This window comes from Polistes canadensis, unplaced genomic scaffold (assembly GCF_001313835.1).
Source record: "Polistes canadensis isolate GaletaPanama2010 unplaced genomic scaffold, ASM131383v1 scaffold_73, whole genome shotgun sequence".
Classification (NCBI taxonomy): Eukaryota; Metazoa; Arthropoda; class Insecta; order Hymenoptera; family Vespidae; genus Polistes; species Polistes canadensis.
The window spans coordinates 1-27,734 of record NW_014569620.1 but is presented as its reverse complement, the minus strand read 5'-3'; the positions used below and the strand labels follow the sequence as shown (position 1 = coordinate 27,734).

At 28.6% G+C, this 27,734-nt stretch overlaps 1 protein-coding gene across 6 annotated transcripts; it reads right to left on the bottom strand.

The window, feature by feature from the left end:
• Positions 1–131: 131 nt before the first annotated feature.
• On the bottom strand, positions 132–27,635 carry LOC106786413 (protein diaphanous). Of its 6 annotated transcripts, none has more exons than XM_014747788.1 (16): positions 24,779–25,220; positions 10,526–10,708; positions 9,832–10,130; positions 9,664–9,684; positions 8,937–9,246; positions 8,335–8,681; positions 7,963–8,254; positions 7,501–7,839; positions 7,266–7,408; positions 6,919–7,186; positions 6,498–6,740; positions 5,968–6,222; positions 5,717–5,881; positions 5,076–5,319; positions 3,153–3,234; positions 132–2,970 (listed from the first exon to the last, which is right to left on the bottom strand). In XM_014747788.1, the coding sequence occupies exons 1-15, from the start codon at positions 24,836–24,838 to the stop codon at positions 3,155–3,157; spliced, it is 3,249 nt and encodes a 1,082-aa protein (XP_014603274.1). In that variant the 5' UTR covers positions 24,839–25,220; the 3' UTR covers positions 132–2,970; positions 3,153–3,154. The 6 variants fall into 6 exon arrangements, with proteins under 6 accessions (XP_014603274.1, XP_014603273.1, XP_014603271.1 ...); XM_014747787.1 differs by having other exon boundaries at positions 3,153–3,237; positions 24,779–25,217; XM_014747785.1 differs by lacking the exons at positions 132–2,970; positions 3,153–3,234; positions 24,779–25,220 and adding exons at positions 3,783–4,798; positions 26,292–26,382; positions 27,457–27,635.
• Positions 27,636–27,734: the final 99 nt, after the last annotated feature.

Here is a 27,734-nt window from a genome sequence, read left to right as displayed (position 1 = left end):
AGATCAGTTAATCGCAGCAAAAATTATGACTAATCATTAATGACATGACTATAATTACATGAGTATTATAAAACTGAAACGTGGTAATGGTAGGAAACTTAGATAAGTAAACGTTAATTATAACTACAATATATAGCTCGTAACGTCCTTCGTTTAATTAAAAATACCATTTAGATAGGAGTTAGATAGTTTCGATTGCAAATATGCATTTTTAAACGTTCGCAATCATTCCTTACTCGCGCCATCGTCGTTTTCGTAAAAATGGCAATTTCTTCTTTCCATTATTGGAAGTATTTAGCCAAACGGGATTTCTCGCGCTTTTCACTTTCCATCCTTATTGAGAAAAAGTACGAAGTAACTTGCTCTTGCAAGAAGAGATACAAAACATACATTTTCTTAGTTTTCTTTTAACGTCGCAGTTATTTAAACTCCTACTTTTATTCACATGTAATATGTGTGTCCCAAATTATGACAATGAGCTAAGTCTACAAATAAAAAACAGTAATATTATCATTTATTTTCCGATATCAGTAACTGTAATATAAAATAAATTATAAAATTAATTTAAAAAAATTTTTAACTTAGTCCACTATCATAATTACCAGCACTTATATGAATAAATTATCTATAATATAATACAGAATGTCTCAACAATCGCTTTATCGAACTAAAAAATTAGAATTTTTTCTCTATAAGTATTTAGTAAGCCCATCGTTAGCTCATACATTTTTAACGACACTGTAACTAAACATTTATATCCTTATATAAAAAACAATTTTATTAATAAACCAGTATTGATTTTTAGTTTTGCTTTTCATTTCTTGGTGTAGCGACTTTTGATACACTTTCTTATATTTACATATCGGGAATATCAAATGAATAAAATTGATAATATGTTATGTACCAATAATAATACATTAATATTATTAAAATTCACATATTCACAGTATAGATACAATTGTCTCCTAAAATTCAATATTTTAAACTACAATATGAACAATTTTGACTGCGTACGAGTTTTGAGATTCGAAAAATAAATTCAATTGTGTATTGTATAGCAATTTTTTTAGGTACGATTATATAAGATTTATATATCGTTAAATAAACTAATATTTTAAAGATAGATAATGAAAAAGATGAATATATCCCTTGTCTATGATATATGTATATATGTACAACATAGGTATACATATAATCTGAAATTTGGCACCGTATTACCGAAAAAATGGTACTTATCATTCTCATGATTATACCAATCAGAGTAAAACTTTCTTTCTCTAAATTCTAATAATCAATTTTTCTACTTATCCTTAAACATATTTTGTATTCTATATATATTTACATTTATATTATATTTAGCAGTTTATAAAATGTAAAGTTTGTGCCTCGTTAGAGTTAGACGATTTAGCAACTATGTACAAACATTTCACTTGATTGGAACTTGCACCAGTGTTTAATTCACTTTTAAAAAAAAAGAAAAAAAAACCTGAATATCGACTTGCAAGTCTATATTTGAACATTTTCCTATAAATGCGATACTTTCAAATGCATGCTACATTGCGAGAAAGAATAATAGAAAACACCTGCTTTTCCTTCTTATAATGTAAATAATGCTTTCGTAAAGTAGAAAAACAATTGCATATATCACAAAATACGTGCGCAATTAAGAGCACGCGTTTCTTCCCTCTTCTCTCTCACTCTCCCCCTCTCTTTCTTTGTGTGTATGTATATTTTGTCTTATTTAGCAATAATTAAGAACACATTTATTTGCTTCTATTATCATTATGATATAGTGGAATAAAAACGAACATATATATGTACGTTGATTTCTTCAATGATTACTTTATAGTAATCTTATAATTGTTCAACTTTATCTAACATTATACAATAATAGAAACATTGCAAAATTATATCTATACAAAACTTATGTGCATGTATACTATATATGTATAAAATATATTGGCAATACGGTGTGACGTTTTGCACAAGTATGTCGAGGTATGTTCGCGCGTATGTATATATATATGTGTGTTTAAATATCACTAGGACGATGTAACTATCGTTACATCAACGTTGTTGCATCAACGTTTGAGTGTTATAATCATCTTCATAACGGCTGACAATGACAAAGAAATGCTACTTGATCTTTGGTTATTAATTAAACCCGATAAAGATTAATTAATTTTGATCGATTATCATGATGTTTTGAAAAGTTTTTTCTTACGGGTTTATCGAGCACCAAATTTATCAATCGTCTTTAAATCAGAACTATTTTCCATGTTCTCGTACAAGCACATTTTACAAAACATAAAAAATACAAAAAAAGATAAAATAGTGAAGGATATGTATACAGATATTTTTGTACGACTGACTCGATTTACAGTGAAACAATTCACTTTCGAACAACAATCGACAAGTTTTAGAAAGCGTAATTAAACAAAATAATTATGCACCAAATAATAGATTCCTACTCGTCAAATATCTATATTATTTTACCTTTTTCTATTATAGTTTTGATTTTCTGTATTAAAAGACCTGACACTGATAAGTAGCATTGTATTATATATCAATAAGTATTTCATTAAATAACTATGAAATGTTTATTCGACATAGCACAGTTATAACTGTTGCTTTCTTGTTTCTGGTTTTCTAGAATATTAATGCATAGCTCCATGTTTAAATATAAAATTGCATTACATGAATTAGAAGATGAACCGTTGTACTCATGGTCAGATAATATTGAAGTATATAAGGAAGACTTTATCGAACTTATTACCAACCGACGATTCTATTATTAACAAATAATAACCGGACGCGATATCTCTTGCGTCGTGCTGGATGGAACACCATGTTCTCCTATCTAGTTGTCTCTGGTATTCCAAACATAATTGAAGTGTAAAACCATCACAGCATCAAGTTTAGGACGGAAATCTGACATTCTGGTATATTACTGCTGAACTTAAAAGATTTCTGGAAGAATTATTTTCGTTAGCAATTTTCTTTTTTATAAAAATATATTTAATAGTATAATTATATAATAATTTAATACTTGAAATATCTCAAATTTATACGCGAATAATTAATGGTTGTTTTTTCGTTTCTATTATTGCTGTTTAGAGTTTGAATTATAAGATAAACAAAAGTAGACTTACGTTCATGGTTCTCTTCCAAGCAAACCAGATCCAACTACTAGCCCTGTTCGCGATCTACTCCTATTAAGTTGTGCTCTCCTTTCTGCTGTAAAAATGAAAATAAAATTCGTGGCTTGAATTAATCTCGTCAAAATACGAATGAACGTTGTAAACTTACGTCTACGAGAATTTATTAATAGGATAAAAAAAAAAGAGCTAAGTTACCCCTTCGAAGTAATGTAAACAATAAAAGAAGAAAAAAAAAAGACATTTTACTGTATTACCGATCGAGCAAGAAATATTTATTGAACGATAATTCGATGATGTTGCGACTTTAATAAAAGAAAAAATGTTTCATAAAATTATGAGGGAAGTTATGGAACAATGAAAAATGACTTGCATGTATTTAATTAACAAATATTACAAAAGCAGCTCGTACAATTATTGATTGACATTAATGTGTGCAGTCCAGAACAAGTCTTATTATATTTCACATTGTAATTGATCGTTTTAAAACATATTGCATTTTCCTCAAAATTAGAAAAATATTATATTTGCAATTTGTTCATTTTAATAAATCGTTATAAATAAGTCTGGTACACAAACATATTTTAAAAATTGCTAATAAGGAATACCTATCATATTAGAAAAAGTATATATACTCCTTCGATCAGTCTTATCATCTCAAAAAATAAATAAATAATAAATAATAAATAAAAGATAAAAAAATCGTAAAAAGGTTTTGTACATTTTTCAGCACGATATTGTAAATCTCATGTACTTTGTTTCCAACATGTCCAATCTTTAATAAATTCCTTGTTTAATATTCGAAGCTTTCAAAATGTACATCTTTTCCTCTATAGAGGTATAATTTTTATCCATTCCAGTACAAAGTTTTTCCAAAATATTTTCGACATCGTGAAAGTTATAATCTAAATTTTTCTTTACCTCTACTGTTGAATTATTAGTACTATTATTTTGCATAGTTTTTTTCGAAGGAGTATTATATGGTAATGATAAAGCAAGACTATTGATCTCAGTAGGTTTAGAACATTCTGATTTTCTAATAACGGCAGTAACATAAGGTGGGTGCGGCCGAGTCAAGTTTAGATCCGTCGGAAATCTTGCTGACATATTATTTGGAGTTTTATCGATATGATCAGTAATATTTTCCAAATTATTTGTACGTGTTAATTTTAACGAAGATAAATCTACCTTTTTCTTATTTATTGTTAGTAAAGAATCGAAAGATTTTGATAACTTCCCTATATTATTACAAGCAAAATTTAATTCCGAAGAAACAATTGTTGAGAAAAACTTTCTCGTCTTACTGTTTGGAGGACTACAAAATTGTTTGTTAATAAATGACATTTTGTTTGGTAAATGTCCAGAAGATTTACATCGTCTTATACTTCTACCATTTTTATTCACTATTATACGATTGACAATAGCACGTTGAACTACTATATTTTTCTTATATCTTTTAGTAATAATTACGCGTTTTGGTTTAACCGGTGTAAGTATGCGTGCGTAGCCAGTAAGAAATTGCTTCTTTACAAAATTTATCCCAACGTTCGTTTCAGGTGTACAAACAGAATTAATGAATGACTGTTTAGGACTTTGACTCTCTTCTGTGACTAAATTAAATGATGTATCATCTAGTGTACCTGTAATTAAAGACTCATTTGACAAATTTGTAGTTCTTTCGTATTTTTAATATAGATACAATTAAAATGACCCCTGTGTGAAATCTTGTAGGAACATGGTTTAAAATAACTTTGAAAATTATATTTTCCAAGACTTAGTGTACCTTAAGAAATGATTTGTATGAACACCTATACCATTGTACGATTCAATCGATTTACCATGGATTATTGAACCGATTATAAAAATCGGTATCATTTGGATGTTACGACGTCCCACGTGAAGACTTAAGAAGCTTACCACCAGCAATGCGTGTTTGCCTCTTGCGACGTTGGTCTGGCCGACTGAAAGCAGAACCGGTTCGAAGTGCTTCCATCAAACTATCCATAACACCTTCTTGAGTATCATGAGCGTTCATATCAACAAGTGCTTTCTTTCTTGCTGCACGTGCTGCCTTTTCAGCTTCCGCCTTTTCTCTCGCTTCTCTTGCTCTTCTTTGCTTCTCTTCCGCCTCTCGTAACTTTAACATCTCCTTTTGTGCTTGCTAAAAAGATTTAACAAATCAAATCAAATAGGTCATATATTTATTTTATAAATCGTTATAAAAATATCAATTAAACTACTTTTTTGTCAATACGATTAACTATTCAAAACAAAAATAAAAAAAATTCATTCGTATCATTTTTTTATTTTTAATGGCAATACAAATTATTTTTTCATTTAGTAGTAATTATTAAGAAAATTTTTTGTAAATATAAAAAATTAATTACAATAGTAAAATTGTAGAAACTCATGTTATAAAAATTCAAATTATAAAAGCTCGCGTAATACCGCAGTTTACTTGATTAATCAATTGTTTTAATAGTAAAAACTAAATAACTTCTGAAAGGATAGTTAATCACTTTGACCTATGAATAACTTAATTTTATCTGTTTAATTACCACGAAATCATCTTTGAACGTCCTTATGTCAGTGAACAATTCTTCGATTGTATATTTCTGTTTGTCGAAACAGAAAAATACAGATATCTCGGTGTAAAGAACATCCATATTTTTAAACATATTCTTCAAAACTTCGCAAGATTCTCTTGCTTTCTTCGCAAATGGCTATGTTTAGATGAATAAGCGTTAAGGCAATTACGTTAATACATTATAATAAAACTTCAAATTATCTATTAGTGTTAAAAGGATACAGTCATGACCTCCGAAAATAGATCTTCGTCGCATTGAGGAATTCTAGCGTTAGCAAGATCTTGTTCAAGATTTCGTATGTTAGAATCCATTTGACGAAGTATTCTTTGTACGTTATCTAAAGAGACACGACTAGCCCTATCTACGTGTGCCAGTTCTTCAGTAAAACTCAAACATTCTGGGAATTTCCTTTCTATTGTAGATACTAAGTAATGCATAAGAGTTTCTTTGTTATCTGCAGCCTTTATACTCGTCAACTATAAAAAAAAAAAGAAGGAAAATATAAAATTTATGTATTAGGTCATCCCAAAAATTTCTTGCTAATTCTTAGTAAGTTTTACGTAAACAATATTATTTATTTTATATTATTTTACTGAATTATATACGACTCATATATACACACATACACATTCTGCTCTATGTATAGATTATACATAACTCAATAAAATAACATATAATAAAAAATATCGTGCATGTAAAACTTATTAAGAAACTTTTAAGACCATCTGTTACATCAATTCAATCCACAAACCTTGGTAAGAAAACTAAGCTGAAAACCAAAATCTTGACCAGAAGCTCCACCTCCAGAATTCATATAATTTCCAAACAATAAAATCAATTCGAGAATCTTCGCAAACTTTTTACTTCCTTTAACCTCTTCGCAAGCTGCTGTCCCTGCTACTATATCTGGTTTAATGTCTTGTACCAATTCCTCGTATCTGAGCATAAAGCTCAATGACTTTAGCCTAGGCAATAACCTTTTGATCGTCGATATCTAATAATAAAAATGTACATAAGTTACAAATATAAAAATACAAAATTTAATTATCAATTATAATTTTTAGCTCATTATAAAAGAATCAAGTAAACGCTCCGACACTAAAATTTTAAAAAATTTCTAAAAATAGAATTAACTATTTTGGCTTGTTAACAATTCAATCATCCACAATTACCGTAACACAAAATTGTTCAGCTTCAGTCAAGTCATCATAATTATCTTTGTAAAGTTGAAATTTGGCTAATTGCTCTGGAGATGGCAAATATTGAATTAATCCTTGCAATATGTTATCCGAGATAACTGGTCCATTGCATCTTAACAAGCACACCTTAACATCTTCGTAAGACATGTGCTTTAATGTACCTCCAAGAAGTATCGATATATTTTGTGCAGCTTTACTATCTAGAACCTTGAGATCTTTAACTTTCTTTATTGTTGCCGATCTAAAAATAGAAAAATATTAAAAGTAACCATATAATGTTTTTTAACTGTTTAAATACTCTTAGGTAACATTCTACACACTTATCTACGACGTCGTCGAGTTTCTTGCCACTCGGTTTCGACGCAAATTTTTGTGCTAAACCATCGAGTATTTCTGGACCGGCTAATCTCTCTTCTTGCACCTTTGTCCAAAATACTTCTTCCGTCAACTGATGCGGTGATATCTACAAGACAAAAGATAGAACGCTTATAATATTTGATTGATATCATATATCCAAAATAAAAAAAAATTTTAAAAAGAAAAAAGTAAACTAACTGCCTTCCAGTTGGGCCGCTTTAACCGACCCTCAACCTCCCACTTTTTCTTCGGTTTCAATCCATTAGGTAATGATGGCATCATGGATGTAATTCCAGCCATCATAGGAGGAGGTGGAGGACCACCCATCCCTGGCATCGGTGGAGGCATAGGACCTCCCATACCGGGTGGTCCTTTTGTTCCAGGCAATGGGGGTGGCGGCGGCGGCATACCGCCCATTCCAGGTGGCATAGGTGGCGGCGGTGGTCCAATTGAGTTTGGAAGTGGTGGAGGTGGTGGTGGTGGTGGTGGTACATTCGCGCCAGATATCGGTGGTGGTATTATTAGACAATTTGCTTTCTAAGCACACAAATCCAACATTAGATGTTTATCTATCACTTTCCACAACTTCATTTATCAAAAAAAAATATAAAAAAAATAAAAAAGATCATTAACACTCCGTATTAATACCGTACAACGTACCGCATTAGCTCCCCCAATTTTTCCGACCCCCTGTTCAAGTTCCTTAATTTTATTTTCCGCGTGTTGAAGTTTCGCCTCAGCCTCTTGCTTACTAGCTATAGCTTCTTCCAACTTTTGAGACACCTCCATTAAACGTCTCTCCTCCTCGGCTCGCGATTTCTCAACCAAAGTATCGATTAATGGTTGAACGTCTATTTGAAAGCGTTTCGTCGCACTGAAGTCTGGATCACAGCCTGAACGATGTAACACTATTTGCGACACGCATTCTTCTATTAATTTATAATAAGCTGGCCTGAAAGTCGTCAACACATTTTGCAAACAAACTGAATACTACGAAAAATAATATTTGTTAATTTCTATCTCGATACGTACCTGACCAAAGCATCGTCCCTAATAAGTAGTAAATGCTGTAGTATAGATAAAAAATACGGCTCCGCAGATGTCTCCATTACCATATTTTTAACTACCTCGAAGCAATCATTCACATCGTCTAATTCCAATCGAACGTGATCGAATCTTTGTACAAATAATTCGTAATCATCTTCCTTGTATTCGTTGAAGATCCTTAAATGATGAGATAAATCGTCGGACTTATCCTTTTCTAAAGCTTCTAATATATCCGCTAATCCTACTCGCATTATTTCGTTCCTTAAATGTAATCGAAAGTCTAAATCCTCGGCAGAATTAATTATCGAATTTATAAGTTGAAGGCACACTACCTGTAGAGAAAAAAAAATAAACACTATTTTATTACATTTTCTAAGAAAAAAAAAGTACATATTCAATTGACCAATAAGTGAATGTTTACTTATTTCTATTTAAAAATTAATAATACTAATTATTTTGTATTGATAACTTTTTATATTTTCTATCCTAATAAATAACTCCAATATTTTGTATATTAAAAATTCTATTACTTATTGGGCCGACTCAATAAATAATTAATAAAAAATTTTATTTTACGGACAACTCACCCTTAGATTTTCATTCTTTCTATTCATCAATCCCTGTACAATGGGTAAAAATCTTTCTCTTCCCTTGAACTCGCCATTCATAGTGATTGCATCTAAAACCATTTTATGACTATCGCTCGAAATTAAACAGACTGCACCGAGTAACTTCACAGCTTCCGACATCACGGATGGTTTTGTAGGTTCCAACGATCTAGCCACTATTGTCAAAGCTTCGTGATGAGCTAACATCTCCTTTATTCCAACGGTATTATTCATAATGGCTTTTAAACACCGTATACATTCGTACTGTATTCGTTCGTATCGATTATCGCTAAAAAAAAATTATATACAACAATTAATAAAAGAAAGATCACAAAGAAATAATTATATTGTTATTGATCATTTTATGCTTTGCAAGCAGGAATTTTTAATTCATTTCTCATGCAAAAATAAATAAGTGCTAAAATATTTGTCTATATAAAAGGAAAAAAGAAAAACTGGAAAGCCATAATTAATTTAAAATCACTACAATCTGATAACATAAAACTTTGCCCTAATATATGTGATATTATAAATCATCTATTTTTTTATTGACATATTAATTGTTTATAAGGTATGAATAAATATAAGCGAATAATTTATATATATTTATATATACATAAAACCTAGAAACACTATGCTATAAAGGAAATAAAAACGGAAAGATTACAAGCAAATAGTATCGTTTCTTTATAATTACGTAAATTACCTATCATAATATATGAAGGCACTGGAATAGAACAAATAGTGAAAGATTAGAATTTGTTAAATCGACAAAGTCGAAGAATTCAATTAAAATAGATAAATGTACATGAGATTCGAAATATGCATTATCCTTTATTATAATATCATATATACCATAGTTCACAGTACTCACTTTCTATAGCATTCGTTGAGTGTTGCTAAAACCTGCTTCAATCCTTTCGTACCAAATTCTTGAACCCAACTCAAAGGATTATTCGTTAGTGCAATTCTAAGAGATTCTATGCAATTGTGAATCTTGTTAACACTTAAATCCGGTTGAGCTAGGTATTGAATGTAGTCTGCTGGTTTGTCGAATTTCGATCTATTCTCTTGCATACTACCCTTGTAATGTAATACCAACATCTCTCTCTTCTTCGATTCAGATTGTTGACGAAGCGGAGCTTTCTTCTCCTCTGTTAAATTCATGTTGGCCTATATAAATTAATTTTATATTATTATTAAATATATTTTATAATTATTATATATATAATATTATTTATATTAGCCAACGCGAATCATTGATACAATATTTCTACTAAATATGGCGGATCCTTTTTTTAGAACAAACGAAATAATTCTTACCATAACTGGTTGTAAAATTTTAATCAATATTTCTTACAATTATATTATAAGTATAATTAGTGTTAATGAATTTTTGCTAAATTTATTACATTTACAACACTTTTAAAATAAACGACTCATATATGCATCTCAATTTCAATTTGAAAATGACTTGTTTTAAAATAGAGAACATCATTTGCTTGGCACATTAATTATTTATATGAAAATTTTTTTTGTTTTTTTTTTTAATTATTGTTCATACTCACCAACATTTCTTCGAACCTATCATTAACAGCCTCCTCATCCATTTTCTCGATGATACAACGTTGCTGCTCGATCTCATTAAAATCATCGCCAGAGTGTGGTCGAGGCATTGTGTTATTATCGGTACCACTCCTGACTCCACCCCCACGACCTGATTTTTTGGGCCGGGTAAACCATGACTCGAGCTACGACATAGTAATGAATAAAATGTGAAAATATTTGTTGTTTTTTAATCTTTGTTTTCTTATTTTAGTGCGAAAACATTGTTCTTGAAACTTTATCCCAGAGAAATATACTACGAACAATTAACCTTCGAAACTTTCAAATGATTACTGATACTATCGACAAATTATTGGAGGCTATTTGAATCATTTATTCGTAAACGGTTTAACATTTTACGTCAAAGCGATAACATTATCTTCGACAGGTAAATATTCTACACAAAATATCGTTTTCCTGGACGTTTTTAAAATATCGTAAATACGAGATTGCGTGACAAATATAGTTATTAAAAATTATCTACAAATGAATCATCACAATATTCAAGAAAATAATTTTTAAATAATGTTACGATGTTAACAGGAAGATATTTAATTTCAATAATATTATATAGTACATTTTCAGTATATTTTATAATTTTGAAGCTATGATTATTATACTAAACCTTGAAATATTAATCTACTTTAAATATAACTAAATTTAACTTTAAATATCTAACATTAAGAATAAATATGGTACATTATTTCTATTTTATAAAACAATGATGTCATGATATAATCAATTTAAAGAAACCGGAAATGGAGAAATCACAAGGTTAGCCGAAAATTAGCGAGCATATTCGTCAACCATACACATCGAGAAATTAATAACTAATCCAGTTTTTGTTATTTATAATTTTATTAATATATAGGTAGTTTAATTTCTTGAAATATAAATTTTTCTATAATTTCTATAGATTGGTCTAAAATGAAACTATAGTTTGATAATATAAGATGGTGATTTATCACGAAATTATGAGACCCGCACTGTGTTGTTTCACTAATTGTTTTTTTATTTTAATAATTAATAGATTTCTCTATAACTCTCTTCACCAAATTGTTTTGTTTTTTATTTTTTTTGTAAAAATTTAAAAATTGAATTAGAGTTTTTGGTATTCATCAATGAATAATTAACTTACGCAGAAAATATTTCTAATCCACGTTTCCGAAAAACAATACATCGAAACTTTGCAGTATCGATAGGAACAAAAAGAGATATCAATGCCCGGATAAGAACTGTCAGACTTTTACTGTCAGCAATCGGCCGGCCGGTCGATTTCACACTAACAACACGAAGCGAAAAAATGCAAGCAAGCAAGCAAGCTAGCTAGCTAGCTACGTAGCTCTATTATAGTTAGCTAAAAATGCTACGTGCTGTAAAATAATAATTTCATACTGTCCGTTCCTTATTCATTTTCGTCGCGCGTACGATGGAACAAACTCGATAAGGAAAACAATGCCGTTCGAGGCTTCATCGTTCGGTAGTTTCATCGACGAAAAAATCAAACGGTATTATATTATTTAAGATTTATTTATCTATATTTTTCTTTTTTTTTCATTTTATATTAGATATACAAATCGATATTAATAAATAATAAATGATCTTATAATAATTTGCTAGTTAGATATAATCAAACGAAATTACTTGATGATAATAACAATTAATACATCGTAATTATGTCAATCAAATATATTACAATTTAAGTATCCTTATTTTTGCATCAATTTAGAAATGGTTGTATTTTAATGTATTATTGTAAAAAAAAAAAAAAAATACAAATATTTTTGATCGTTGCTACTCGTTAAAAAAAAAAAACGTTTTAACCATAAATGATGGAACAGCAAGAATAGATTATAGAAAGTAACCGTCAATGGGACTTTCGCGAGAGTATCATGGGATAAAGGGAGCATGACACATCAGCGAATTCATTGGTGTCCGACATTATTTCACGTAGAATCGACTTTTTCAATGCACCTACGCACTTTGTAAAGAAGGGTATACATATACAAACTTAACCGATATATATATATACATATATACTAGTATATTATGTCTATGCATTACAATACAACGCCTTTGGAATGAATCATCTAACCGCTTGACTGGCGATCTACTTAAATTTTCATAGAAAAAAGAAACCAATAAGACAGAAAAGAAATATTTTTTTTTACTATATTTTATAATAAAAAATATAAAAGAAAGAAAAATATTTTCAATTTAAAAAACTCGTATATACTTCGTATAATATATTAAAATATACTTTTATTTATATTTATTTATAGTAATGGTACATTGTAACAAAAATGATCAAATACAATTGTACATGATAACGCTGATCTTATAATAAATAATCTTTTAATTATAGATCCTATCTCTCTTTTTGAATGAAAGTATAATTAATTTCATTAAAACGTTGCCTTTAACTAGAATACACGCTTTTACCGTAACAAGACCGATTAAAGATAACAGGATGAGTACGAAATTATTAAAAATAAATGAATTTGTAATGAATTAACAATTGGAATCAAACGATCTTACCCAATCCGTGATCATGATTGCAATTATAATCTCACTCTAATATATTTCGTTTTTCGCTCTCTCTCCCACTCCTCTCTTTCTCGTTTATTTTATTGATGCATCGATCTCTGGCCAACGAGAGATTCTTCATTCAAGAGCGTGCATATAACACAGCGTTACTTGAAAATTTGCCAGAAATTTTATTTAAAGTCTCACATTTTCCTTCGTCGTCATCTTCTTATTTGTCTTCTTTAACACAACTTCAAATAAATATAATATCACTCAGTAGAACCTTATATAAAACTTGTCGTTTAATCGAAGATTAAAGTATTATAAAATGCGTTCGATTTTTCTGGCATCTTCTTCTAACCAATCAAGAAAACAATGATTATTACATACGCGTTTACATCGTAACAGACATTTACTCGCATTTAATGACATTTTAATGCGATTCATGAACTTTGATTCGATCACATAAAATGACCGGCACTTTTCGAGTTCGACTTTGACTTTCGTAATTTTCTATTGTCCGTTATTTTTTTTTTTCTTTTTATGACATAGCACTGAATCGGTGTTTATACATTTATGTGTATGCGTGTATATATACCTGTAAAATACGACGTAATGTTTTCGTGACAAAAAAAAAAAAAAAGAATAATAATACTAATAATACGAAAAGAAACATTGTTAATCGACATCATCATCATCATCATCATCTTTGTGAAAAGAATGAAGGAATTTACGTTAGTGGATAATTTTTAATCAGTTATTTTTAACTCTGACCGACCGGTTACGATGCAACGATCGCGAAAGATCGAGAGATTTAATGATTATCGAGACCGGGATTCTTCTCTTTATATGTACGTGTACACGGTATGTTAGTATGTAAGTACAAAGAAGTAACACGATTGATGTTACGAACAAAGCGCGATTAATCGATTACGAAAGAAGAAAAGGACGAAACAATAGATCAAATGAATCGATTGCATCGCATGTCTATTTTCAAAAGGAAAAGGGTGAATGTCTCTTCCCCCTCCGCTCCTTCCTTCCCTTTTGGTTTTTTTTTTTTCATTTGATTTTATAACATTTAAAATTATTAATATTATTTTAATAATATCTTTATACTAATTGTTTTATTTATTATTAAATACCTACTAGACTATTATCTGTCTTCAATTGTTATTGAATATTTAATTAAAAATCAATCATTTAACACATTTTACAATATTAATAAGTATTCATAAAATATCGATAAATTAAATATTAATCGAAACATTTGAAATATTTATTTCGTGTGAAAAAATTTGATTTTCATATGAATAAAAATGTGATTTATTTTCCACACGAAAGAGGGTATGGTCTAGCCCTTTTTCGTCCTTTTAAAAAAAGTGAAACCAACTCCGATGGGAAAAGGAGTCTTTCGCAAATATCGACTTTCAAATTACTCGACGACATCGAATGTTAATTAGACTTTCTTCTGTATGTCGTCATCCGTGACTTTACCAGTTATTCGGTTTACCGATAATTTTCGTTAAAGTTAAATTTAATTTTATGTTCAACGATTTTCACACAAATAAATACCTAAATTTATGTTTTTTATTCAATAATTATTTCTACGATGCAAAAAAATAATACTTATATATATATATATATTTTTATACTTCATCGTCATCTTCCGACAATATACCGCGAGATTATATATTCAAGGCTCGAACTTTAAATGCACATCGCTTAAATAGAAAAACCACCTCTATGATCAAACAGCGCGAATAAAAGCACGTAATTTACTATTTCCTTTAGAAACGATGACGTTAGTTAGACACTTACAATTAGTAGAATCAAGATTGAAAAAATTACGGTTTCTTTTTTTATCTTCTTCGTACGAATGCTTTAACAATTGTAAAAAAAATTTGACGTAAAGTAAATTTTTAATTGTTATTATTATTTCAACACAATTTAAAATTAAACGAAATAATGATGTCGATTATTACGTGACGAAAAATTTCGAAATAAAACAACACAAAGTGATGTTGTTTTAATCGATCAAAACATTTGCTCACTTAAACAATTTCTTATTATCTTTCAAGTATAATAATTCGATGTCTCAAAACTTTCATTTTAGAATAATTAGGAATAAAGTATACAAACTACACCACGTCAATGTATCCGCGGAAGGTCCACGGGAGACTGACTTTGCTCTCTCGTCTGCTTAGCTCCTTCCATTCTACCACTACAAACTGATATATACACGTATAGAAATATATATACGCAATACTACTTTACTTCTGTGTCTATAGCTTATGCTATGTAATACTAAAGTGAAACTCCTTTGCAAAAGAGATTGGTCGCTCTCCTTCAGGTGGAGCCACGGATATTATTAGTTTAATATATCATAAATTAGTGTTAAAATGATTAATAATAATTATGAAATCAGTTTGTTTATTTTTTATTATATTATTATTATTAATATTATTAAATTTATTTAAAAGAAAATTTGTCTAAACAAGTCTTTTTCGTGAAATAACAAAATAAATAACAGACAGTACTTTCCAAGCGAAATATTTCAATTTACATATATGTTTGTGCTTTCCACTTAAAAATTGTATTTTTATTTTAATAATAAATTAAAAAAAAAAATAAAATACCAATCATTTTGCGAAATATTCAACGTTTAAACATCTTTATTAATTACTTTGATTAAAAAATAACAATCAAGAAAAATTGTAAACGTAAAAGAAATGCAATCTAATTCGAGAAAATGTAACTTGTAAGAAACAAATTAAATATATAACCCCTGTTGTAAATTACTTCCGATAGTTGGCAATAACCACAAGTGTCTAATTTCCATTATTTTACATTGTAACATAATTTTTTACAAAACTTTATATTTTCCACGTAAAATCAGACATTTTCTACGATTCCACGTTAAAAGAGGTGAACGACGCCGAAAGATTAAAGGGATTCCGCGTAAAGCTCATACAGTTTTTATCCCTTATACGTCGAACGCGGATATAATACGCGTTTCACGGTACGTGGATACGCATTGGCGCCAATCAAACTCATTAATTTCTACCACTATAATAGATTTCTCGTGGTGGCACTTGACCATAGGTTAATTAGATTTCTATGTTTTAAAACAGGATTTTTGGAATGCGGTTAGTCTTGTTCTTGAAAACGGTATTTGCCTGGTTTACATAAGCACATCTCACGGATAAGTATTAAAATAGAATATATTCTTTATTTCGCATGTGAATCAAATAATTATTAGTATGCAATAAAAAGAACAAAAAAATTGATATATATATATATTGTATAAAACGTTTATATAAATTGAAAGAAAATTAGTTTAAATTAGAGACGAAGTAAAGAATTTTGTAATGAAGAAGAAATGAAGAATTTTAAATGATAAACAAAAACGATGATTCATTTCCTTTTCTTTTCTTTTTTTTTTTTCTTTATCCTTATAAAAATGTATTTCCTATCAATACAATTTTTTAAAACTTCAACAATTTTCAATGACACGCGTTGATACTTATTTACATATCTACGTATATAACAGTTAGATGCCAATCGTATTACACATTGGTATTTCGTTGTTGTTCTCAAATGAAAAGATGAACAAATATAAAATGAAATATAATAGAAAAACAAGAAGCGACATAGTTAACGAATACTGTATGTATATCTGTATACATTCTCTAATTTAGTCAATTTTGTTAATTAGCATCGGACTTCTGACAAAGGCTGCTATAAGTTTCTGCATTCTTGGAATACAAGCGAGTTACTTCAACCATGGAATCTGGTATTATATAGTTTGTAACTCCAAATCATTTATTTTATATCTATAGACGGTAGATATAAAAGGGGAATAGTATAGGGATGGCATAAATTTTCACATAAGTTCGTTAGCTACGAAAATTTGATATTTTTTAACATTGAGTTATGACCATTATCATTCGAGAGAAAAATTTTCTATATACGGATAACCTGGTGTCATAAAATATATCGGGGGCGGGTAACTTCAGTGATAATAAAAGTCACATATATTTTTAAATCTATGATCAAAATACACAGAAAATATTATTTTTCAATAATAAATTAATAATTTCTAAAATAAACCCATATAAATAAGATACACGAATCACAATAATTATTTAATAATTAATAACTTTCAAATACTATAAAACACATAATATAGTACAATATCATAATATTTTTCTATAATTTGATGAAAAACTCAAATCGTTACATTGCGCGTTAAACTACATTCAACATTAATAATACTACGATATTCATTTAATATATGTAATTCTGCAACAACAAAAATTTCAATATATACAAAATTATTTTATAATCATATTAATTTATAAAGAAAAGAAAAGATAAGAGTCTCTTGATACCATCACGTAACTTTTCCACCTTCACTTCACTTCGAATAGATATTAATAATTCTGCTCGCGTTTCAATCGGTCAACAAATTATCCTCATCACTATTATTATTATTATTATTATTATTATTATTATTATTATTATTACTATTATTATTGTCATGTAAGCATATATGCATATATATATATATATATATATAAAAAAAAAAAAAAAAAAAAAAAAAAGAAAAAACGGTGTTCTCGAGAGTAACTGAACGGTACAGTTAGGTCGTAGCATAAGATTAACATAACGGCATCGAGCTTGGAAAAAATTAAAGAAACGAAAATGAAAGAATAAGAGAATTAAAAAAGAAATACATATATATATATGAGCTTATGCATACACACATACAAAAGGAAGTTAATACGCACGCATATGTATTAACTGTGGGCAATAGTTTCCTCCACGCTGGACGCTTATCAGGAACAAGTTTACCCGGCCTTAAACTTGTAACTGTCCTACAATTTTCACGATCGTGAACATGCTTCCCCGTATCTCCGTTTGCGATTAGTATAGTGTCTGAACACTGTTTCGACGAAGAGAATTTCAACGAGCGGAACTTTTATATTCACGAAACGCGAATGTAATATTTCGAGTGTTAAATCGATTCTTTGTTTACGACAATATTTATATATAGGTATTATTAGTTTGTTCTTTTCTATAAGAAATAACTCTCCAATATTGCAGGCAACGTGGGAATTTGCTTTCCGAATATTTTGTACAATTTAGTGGACTATTACACGTTATTATCGCGTCGACCTCGATTTTTAATAAATAAAAAAAAGAAAAAGAAATTATAAGTAAAAATGTATTCGGATTGAATGATAAGTGTTAATGGAAACAATACCATTAGTAATATTAATAGGATTTTATCATAAATTAAAAAATGTCTCTAAATGTTCTTTTAAAATATCACAAATGTCCTTTTTGTTACGTTCATTTACTTTCATAACTCTGTTGGATACGTTAATTAATTAAAAATCAATAATATTAATATGTAATGAATACCTATGTAAAAAAAAATATATATATAAAAAAGTGCTGACAATGATAACAATTTCGAAATTTCTTTATATATTTCATTTGAATACCAAGAAGTATTATAAAAAGTAATAATATTTTGCAATTTATTTATTTCTTTGTATTAACCAAAAAGTATAAAATGTATGTATGTAGCGAGTGCGTACAAGATTGATGACGTTGAAAGAGAAATGTAGGTCAGGATCGTCGAGATGCACGCAAAAGATGTTTCTAATGAAACAGATCGAATGGCTCGTCAAGTATTCGCAACTTTAATTTACGAGCCTTACTCGTGATGAGAAGGAAAAGGTCGGACAGAAAACTAGGAGACCGAGTAAACGCAAATATTTAATCGTTGTACTCGATAAAACTAACGGGAATGATTTAAGTTTACATATATATATATAAATGTATGTGTTACAGTTACAGTATATAATTCATTTTGTTCAATAAAACGAATAGAACAATTTGTCAGCAATTTAACACGCATTATATCAAAGAAATATCCAACATACTAATACATATATGTAATATCCATAACTCTTAACTATCTATCGTGCACGTAAAACTTTAAGAAAAAATAATAAAGATTAAACAATAAGTTAAAATTCAATAAAAACAATATTATCCCAAAATTAAATGATGACCGAATCGTGGCAACTTTTATTTTATTTTGTTCGTATCGTTAAAAGTCAAAACCTGTTCGATCTTTTAACAAAGAAACGATATTAAAATATCAAATCAACGAATAACCACATTTTTTCTCAATTCCAAAGAATACGTATTTTCGCGACAGAAAAAGTAAAAAAAATATAAGGACTAGTCATTTTATTAATGTGAGATGAATCATGTTATTACTATCGTGACACGTAACACGTCAAAAAATCCTGCACGATCGGTGGTCTATAGAAACGCGTCATTTCTTCGAATAGCTCCAAGGTTTTATATATAAAACATTAGTAAAAAAAAATATAAAAAAAACCTTCTCCTTTCGAGGACCAATCAGGTCAAAGACGATATTCCAGGATCGGTAAGATCCAAACTTAGCAGAGCGGAAGAGTTTGCGTGACAAAGAGGAACTTTCGAGAGCTCGAGGGTGAATGCTTTAAGGTCAACACTGAGGTCGCCGTCGATAGTGAAGGAGGTGAATGATGACATCATCCAAAGAAGAAAGAGACACACCTTCCGAAGAGTAGGTGGTCAATAACTTATCTCACAAGATCGAGTAAAAACGACGAATTTTTTGTGTATAATCCTTTAAATTCTCCATTTAGAATTTTTCTTTTTTTTTCTTTCCTATTTTCTCAAACACTTCTACACTTAGAACATTTATTTTTCTATTGATTTTTCTTTTTGTTTCTTCTTTTTATATAAAAATAAAGATACATATGACCTCAATATTTATTCCACAAATTTTTACAATGTTTATTATAATCGAATGACGCTAAACCACACAAATAGAAAAAAAATTCAATAATTCTTTTAATAACGATAAGAGCTCGTAATACGTGTCTACCTTGATATACGTTAATGCCATCATTTAAAAACGATTAGAAAAATATCTTAGTCGTTTGATCAAAATTTCGTGCGTGTTTATTCGCGATAAAACTATACGAAATATTTTTTCCATTATAAATAACTTATAATCTCGACACGTTGAATGTGTCAGTTGCGAAAGATACAAAATAAAGATTAATTTCGAATCTTCTTTTTATTATCATTATGCATTACGAATAATAACGCGTAAATAATAAATTTATAAAATGGTAAGAGAGTATTAGATGTAAAAATTAATTTCAGTGTGACTTAACATTATAAATTATTTATAACTTTGGATTATGTGTGTGTGTGTGTGAATTTAAATAATCTTCCGTTACATTTTATAACTTTTAATTACTAACACTTACATTTATATTAAACATTTAACACAATTAAACAAAAGAAAAACTATTAGTAAACGAGATGACAAAAATCATATGTATTTATTTTTAATAGACGCCGAATTAATTTCTGCACCTAATAAATAAATAAGAACACATTCGAACTGTTTGAAAAGGAGCTCGGCAATGTCGTTATTGCCAACTGTATCGATTTATACCGGTTTCAAGACACGCAGATGCGGTCGAATGATAAGAATAAGATCTCGTTTCAATGTGTAACGGCATTGCACAGTGATCGCAAACACCGATCTGTTTGTGCTACACTTTATCATAATTCATGAGAAATTTTTCAATGTTCCAGTAAGAATAATACATTGTAAATTATTCGAAGAAATCTCATTCGCATAAATATATATACACATTTATGTGTATGAATATTAATTACTTATATGTAAATACAAAGAAAATATTAATTGTTTTAAATTGACAATGAAAATACGAATTATCCCTAGGATTTTATATTATATGCATATATATGTACGTAAAATATAAATACATATAATAAAATTTAATAAATGTAAGAGAAAAGACAAAAACAAATATAAAATAAAGATAAGTATATCTAAGAAAAAAGAATGTAATGACAAATATAACAGAGATTGTGTGCAAGCGCACATATTAGATATATATTATACTTAAAGCAAACATATAATACACATAAACATTTATATCAAAGTGTATATATATATGTATACTACTACATGTATTTTATACTTGTCTTACAAGCATGTATCAACATTTTTTTTTAACGTGGCTTAGATATTACGTAACGACAGTACATAAGTGATACGCCAAATGTAGCTGGATATATATTTTACTATACGATGACGTGTTTCATGTATTTTGTACCACATACATACCTCTTTCTCTCTCTCTTTTCTCTTATACACATAGACACAAGTATATACTAATACATTCACACAAACAAGAATCCTAATAAGGGGTGAGTATTACAGAGAATCGAAAGAAAAAAAATATTAATCACTCGTTGGTTTATCAAGCGAACAAATAGCAAAGTTGATTATCTTAAATCGTTAGAAACTAACATCAAAGATCAACGAACTTATCATAAAAATGATAAAATCACGAACTAAGAACACACAGTGAATATACGAATACAACTATGATGACAACGATGAGATCATTTCATTCTCGAGAAGTCGATGATGTAAGTATGTATATAAATACGTATTCTAAGTTGCACGAGAGTTCACTTTTCAAAAAGTACCAGTCCAAATTCGTCGATAGATGACTCCTCGTTTAGAACCAAAATGGTACTGACGAATCATCATTATCGGAATTTCCTAACATTATATATCAGTAACTTAGACAATATACAAAATTCCATATAATTGACTCTACAAGGATATACTGTATATTATATTTTACATACTATATTTTTAACCGCTATATTATCATGAATAGAGTTTGCAGAAAAAAAGAATTATCTTAAATATTTATATATAGAATAAAAATATTCTCATATAAACTGATTGTGTAAATTCCATAGAATTGAAAATGAGAAAAAAGAGAAACGTCATATTTTACGAAGAACATATATTTCTCATTTTAACTAATCAATTAATGATATAACGGATTTCAAATATTTACGATAAAATATAGAACTGTAATACGTATAGAAATATAAAAATATTTGGATGAATTAAAATTAAATAAAAACTTAGCTGTCCCTGTGGAATGCAAGATGAAAGGACCGGTTTTCTCGACATTCAAATATACGTATATATAAATTTACATACATATAGAGTTGTGTGAATATACTGTGTAAGTAGATACATATGGCTCTGACATCGATTATCAGCAATCTCGCAAACTTACCATACTCTCTCCATCACCTTGCATTCGATAATTTCGATGTTATCCCATTTCGATCGAGTCTTTGATTTACGAGCAAGTCTCAAGGTAACATTTTTCGTAACGAAAATATCATATGAAGTATATAAGTACGTCTTTGTTAAAAAGAACAAACTCCTCGACCTATATTCAACTTGAAATTATCTTTTAACCGTTTCCTTCGAACGAACATGGATGATAATTGCCTCGCAGTAGATTCTTTCAATTAAATATTGATAACGAAATATACAATTCGTATATACTTTAAATATTTGAATAGTTTCTAGATATCTATAAGGATTATTTATAATAACATTGAAAAATGAATTAATAAAATTATTATAAATAATATATAATATAAATTTTGGATGTGCAGGATTTATCTTTTTATACATTTTCATGGATTTATCTATCTTATCATAATATTTTTACGAAATTTAATAAAAAAACTAAATTATTGTGTATATAGTATGTAACGTATTATAAACTACATTAAACATTAATATTTTTTTATTCCGTAATCTCATTAAATTAATAACTATTATTAATTGATTGTGAAAAATTCGCATCATGTACTCTAAAATGAATTCAAGTCATTTACAAACACTAACGAAAGCTATATAAATGAAGAATAACATTATATAAATTTATCAATTTCTCATATATCATGTTTATAATTCACACACTTACGCATATAATATGACGTATTCACATCCTTCTGTTTAATAAATATGCATAAAATATAAACAAATTGAGCGCAATGTAAACGAACTTTTAAGAAGATCTCACATAATGATAAAAGATAAACTTAGAAAAAAAAGTTTCTCTTTCGATTTAAATTATAATTAGAAGCAGACTCAAGATAAATATCTAAAGACGTCATTAAAAGAGTAAAAAATTTCAATACGAGAAAAAGGTGGCCATGGCAACGTTAATCTTTTTTTCCATGAATCGAACGATCGTTCTCGATCATATACAGAGTGTTTAAAAAAAAAAACTATACTGTGAGTAAAAATGCCTTAATGGACATAGACCGAAAGATCAAAAGTTTGTGACTCATTAATATTTTTGTATGTTAGTATTATGATAGACATATTGGCTTCCTCCTATAAATTTGTTGAAAATGAATACTATAGGTATAAAATATTCAAAATATACTGCAAAGTTCGCGTTGCATATGGATTTTCATCACTTGTTTTTATTTATCTGGGAATATTGGAACCCTTTTATCTAACTGTTCAATAAAGCATTTGTGAAAACATAAATGCATATGAACTTTATTGATCTATTTGATTTCATTAATACGTGGTATAAATTTGGTTCTGACCTTTTGAAACACCTTGTATACATGAACACCTAGATCTCGTGGAATATCTTTTTAGCACAAACTTCGATGACAATGTTTCAACCTTGCATCGTACATAAAGTATATATATGTACATAACAGATGCACATAAATGAATGTGAATTAACTAAGTGACTTTGAACCAACTTTTCTACTGTCCAAGGTATTTCCTATTATATATTTTGACAAATTCATACGAATACAAACTATACTCGTTGTTCGCGGTTGTAATTTCTAAATCATATGAATCGTATTAGATCGACATATATAAATATATTGGCTCATATTCATTAATATATACAAAAATATTTAAATAAACATCAACATACGTGCAAATATAAATTAGAAAACGCCAGAGTTAAAAAGTTAAATCATAATTGAAAGAATAAAAAAGGTAAAAGTAAGAGTGAAAAGTTGATTATGTTTTAACGCGTAGGAGCTAATGATTTCTCGATTAAATATGAAAGCAGAACGCGAAGAAAGTTTCGCGAAAAGAACATTGAAAATCGATAATGAACGAAATGTAACGAAATAAATATGTATAAATACGATTCTAAGGAATCGGGAAACAGATTGAAATGGAATAGAAAATATCATATTGCTGTAGCACGAAAATGATAAATAAAGCAGCAACAGGAAACGCATCGTATGCCTACATATGAAATAATATCGTCGAGTAGCGACAAGTTTCGCGTTTTGTTTCCTACGATACATAAAAGCTCGCTACGATATCTCTAAACGATACGAGAACGATAAGAAAATGATTCGACGATTATCGCAAGGTGTTGTTTCACGATTTCTGTAAAAGTATTCCATGTATAATCTCTCAAAGGTAGTATTATATATTTTTATTATATTTGTTATTTCATTCGCATTTACATTGCATAATATATTGCAGATGAAAAACAAATATAAATTTAAAAATTTATTCCAATATAATTGATAATTAATTGAATAAAATACAAAAAAAATTATATTAATGAAATACAATATTATATATTTAAATAAAATAAGCAAAATATAGGATAAAATCAAAATAAAATTATACAATGGAATAATATTAAAATAAAATGAAAATTTTGTATAGAAAAAAAAATATTCCATTAGCGTACCTTAATGCCAGCCTCGGTTTTATTGTACCAAGTCTTCCGTCTTTTAATCGTCGTCGACATTTCGATCTTCTTCAAACACACGATTCACTCTTTAACTCTTACGAGAAGAAACTTGTCGTTACTGCGGCAATTTAGAAGTCTTTATTAAATAACCACTCCTGTCATTATCCTTTCATCGTCGATAACCTTTTTTGATTAATACAATGATAGAACAAAGTAAAGGTACTGCACGATTCGTAGAACCAGGTGTTAAAAAAAAAACATAATACATAGACGTTCTCTTTACGAATGACTTTAATTCATTCAATTAGCCTGATGGAACGACAATTCAACGTCGGTAACACGGTGCAAGAAACATACATTTCTCAAATTAAATTGCTTGTCAGAAGAGACATATCTACTCGTCTTTATCTCTATACTTTCCCTTTCTCGATAAAAAAAAATCACATATCTATATATATACTTTACTTATATATATATACATATGTGTGAATTCACGTACAATTAATTACATTCCACCTCCTCCTCTTCCTTCTCATAAAAGATGATAAATCAATTTTTGTCTTCTAAACATTAAAATCATTGCACTCGAAAAAAAAATACGATAACGTCTATACAACTCTTTTTTTTCTTATTACCAATGTAAAAAACAAAAACATCAATAAAATAAAATATAAAACTTTATTACTAAAATATCACTATCTCGTGTGTGTGTGTGTGTTGACTTTATTTTTAATCTTGATGGAAAAATTTAAAAAAAAAACAACAACTGAGAAATCATCTTTTTTTTAAAGAAAAAGAAAAACGATTAAAGAATTGGTCACGTATGCCTCGGCACCGATAATACCTCGACGCTGACTACCAGCAGAACTGGCATATCTTGACATACCTTTCACGTTAAATATACTTGTATTAGCCCGGTAGAAGTCAGAGCACCTCTCTATTGTACGAACATTCTCGTTATGAAATGTTGTACGTGATAAGACGAACGTTCACACGTACACACGTACACGCATACATAAATATACATATTCATATAATATACAGGTGACAGAGCATGCACTATAAAAACGAAACTATACGTATATGGTGAACGATAATCTCGCAAACGTAATGTACACTAAACTATAGTGAATTCTATGATGAGTTATTTCTTAAATATTCTATAGAAACATTCTATATAACGAGAATTAATTGCATTCACTTGCTCGTTACTTTAAAACAAAACAAAAAATAAATAAATAAATTCCCTTTTTTTATTTGAACTTATTAATTCTGTAACATTTTATTTCTACCACTCTTTAGAGAAAATAATTTTTTGCTTATAATCCATTTTCTAATTGATTTCTCTCTCATATCCCCTTCCCTCCCACAAACACCCCCCACCCCTTCGTTTTTATTCCTTTCAATATCCAAAGTATAATTTGGAATTGTAATTGAATATTATATCATACAAAAATATAATTTTGTAATTTAAAAAAATCATTTGCAAAATGATTAGCATATTACTTACAAATCCACCTGAAGCTTTGTCCCTTCTATTGGCCATATTGTGATTTCTTCTAATGGATGTATCTTCTCTATATATTTTTAATTTCTTTAGCCTGTAATAAAAAAAAATAAAAAAGAAATGTATGTTAGTCTGAAAAGGTATGAGTATACTTATACATTTCTACTTTACAACCAGCTCGGGCAAAGTTACAGTAATCGAGTAGTTGTATAAATTTTATTAAAGGTGAGTAGTAAAATGGAAACAAATAATACAAAAAACAAGTACATTCAAACCGGTGCATACTGTCCTTTGAAAGAAATATGAGAGCGTTGGCAGATCCAAAGTATCTATAGAATATTCTAACCGACTCTCTACCACTGAATTCTAAATTTAGATGAAATCTAACAGGTGGTTCTTGAGTCGATAGCTGGGTTAAAGCAAATTTTATTGACTTTAAACAGGTTGGAAAACTATCAATGTCGCTTACTCTTAAAACATAGCGAACATATATACCATTCTTATATATTAAGCCATAAAACAATAACTTTTTCATTCAATCACTTTTACTGATATATCTTAATATTGTAAAAGTAATATCTACAAAATTTAATTTATAATAAATCCATTAATACAAATCTTAAGTAAATCATATTCTTTTCTTTACGTTGACTTCTAATCGCAAACACATTATATTATACGATTAACAATTTACAAGACATCATTTTATAACAACTAAATTAGGAAATCTGTTGTATAATAAAAGAAGAAAAAGAAAGTATGAATAAAATATGAATAAAAAGAATAACATTTGCTTAAATATTTGCATTATCGTATCACCGATTAATATCATAAATAAATAAAATTTGTTTAAATTTCTAAACACATAATATAAAAAATTAATTTTGATCATTACTATTTTAAACACATTTGACTATGTAAAAACGAAAAATAAAAACAATTTTAATTCAATACTTAGTTATTCCTAAACCACTTGACCGATGTTGACAAGGTACCTTAACCTAACAAGGACGCTACTCTGAAAATAAATTTAAAAACTAATCGATCTGAAAATTCAATAATTCATAAGGATTTCTAAAATCGTTGGTAAACGATTGCTTAACATTCCCAAACACACTTCATTTATTTTAATTTCTAATGAAGGAACTTTCACATCGGAAACACTTACCCGAACACTGATCGCTTGAAAATCCGTCCGATCGCTCGAAAATACACCAATTTAATTGTAAATATATAAACGAATGGACCGATTTTATGATTTATTATTCTCACTAATATTTGTAACGCGAAAGTTAATTTAAAGGTAACTACCACCGTTATTTACAAACTTCCCGGAAGAGGAAAACCAATTGTACATATACATATATAATATATATATACACACACACACACATCTATCTCTCTTTCTTTCTCTAAATATAGTGTATTCATAATACTTCTAACTTA

Coding starts and splice junctions, on each gene's coding strand:
- LOC106786413 (XM_014747783.1), bottom strand. CDS start 24,838: ATGTCGACGACGATTAAAAGACGGAAGACTTGGTACAATAAAACCGAG. Junction 10,131..10,525: donor ATAGGTTCGAAGAAATGTTG/GTGAGTATGAAC, acceptor TAATTTATATAG/GCCAACATGAATTTAACAGA. Junction 7,840..7,962: donor AAATTGGGGGAGCTAATGCG/GTACGTTGTACG, acceptor TTGTGTGCTTAG/AAAGCAAATTGTCTAATAAT.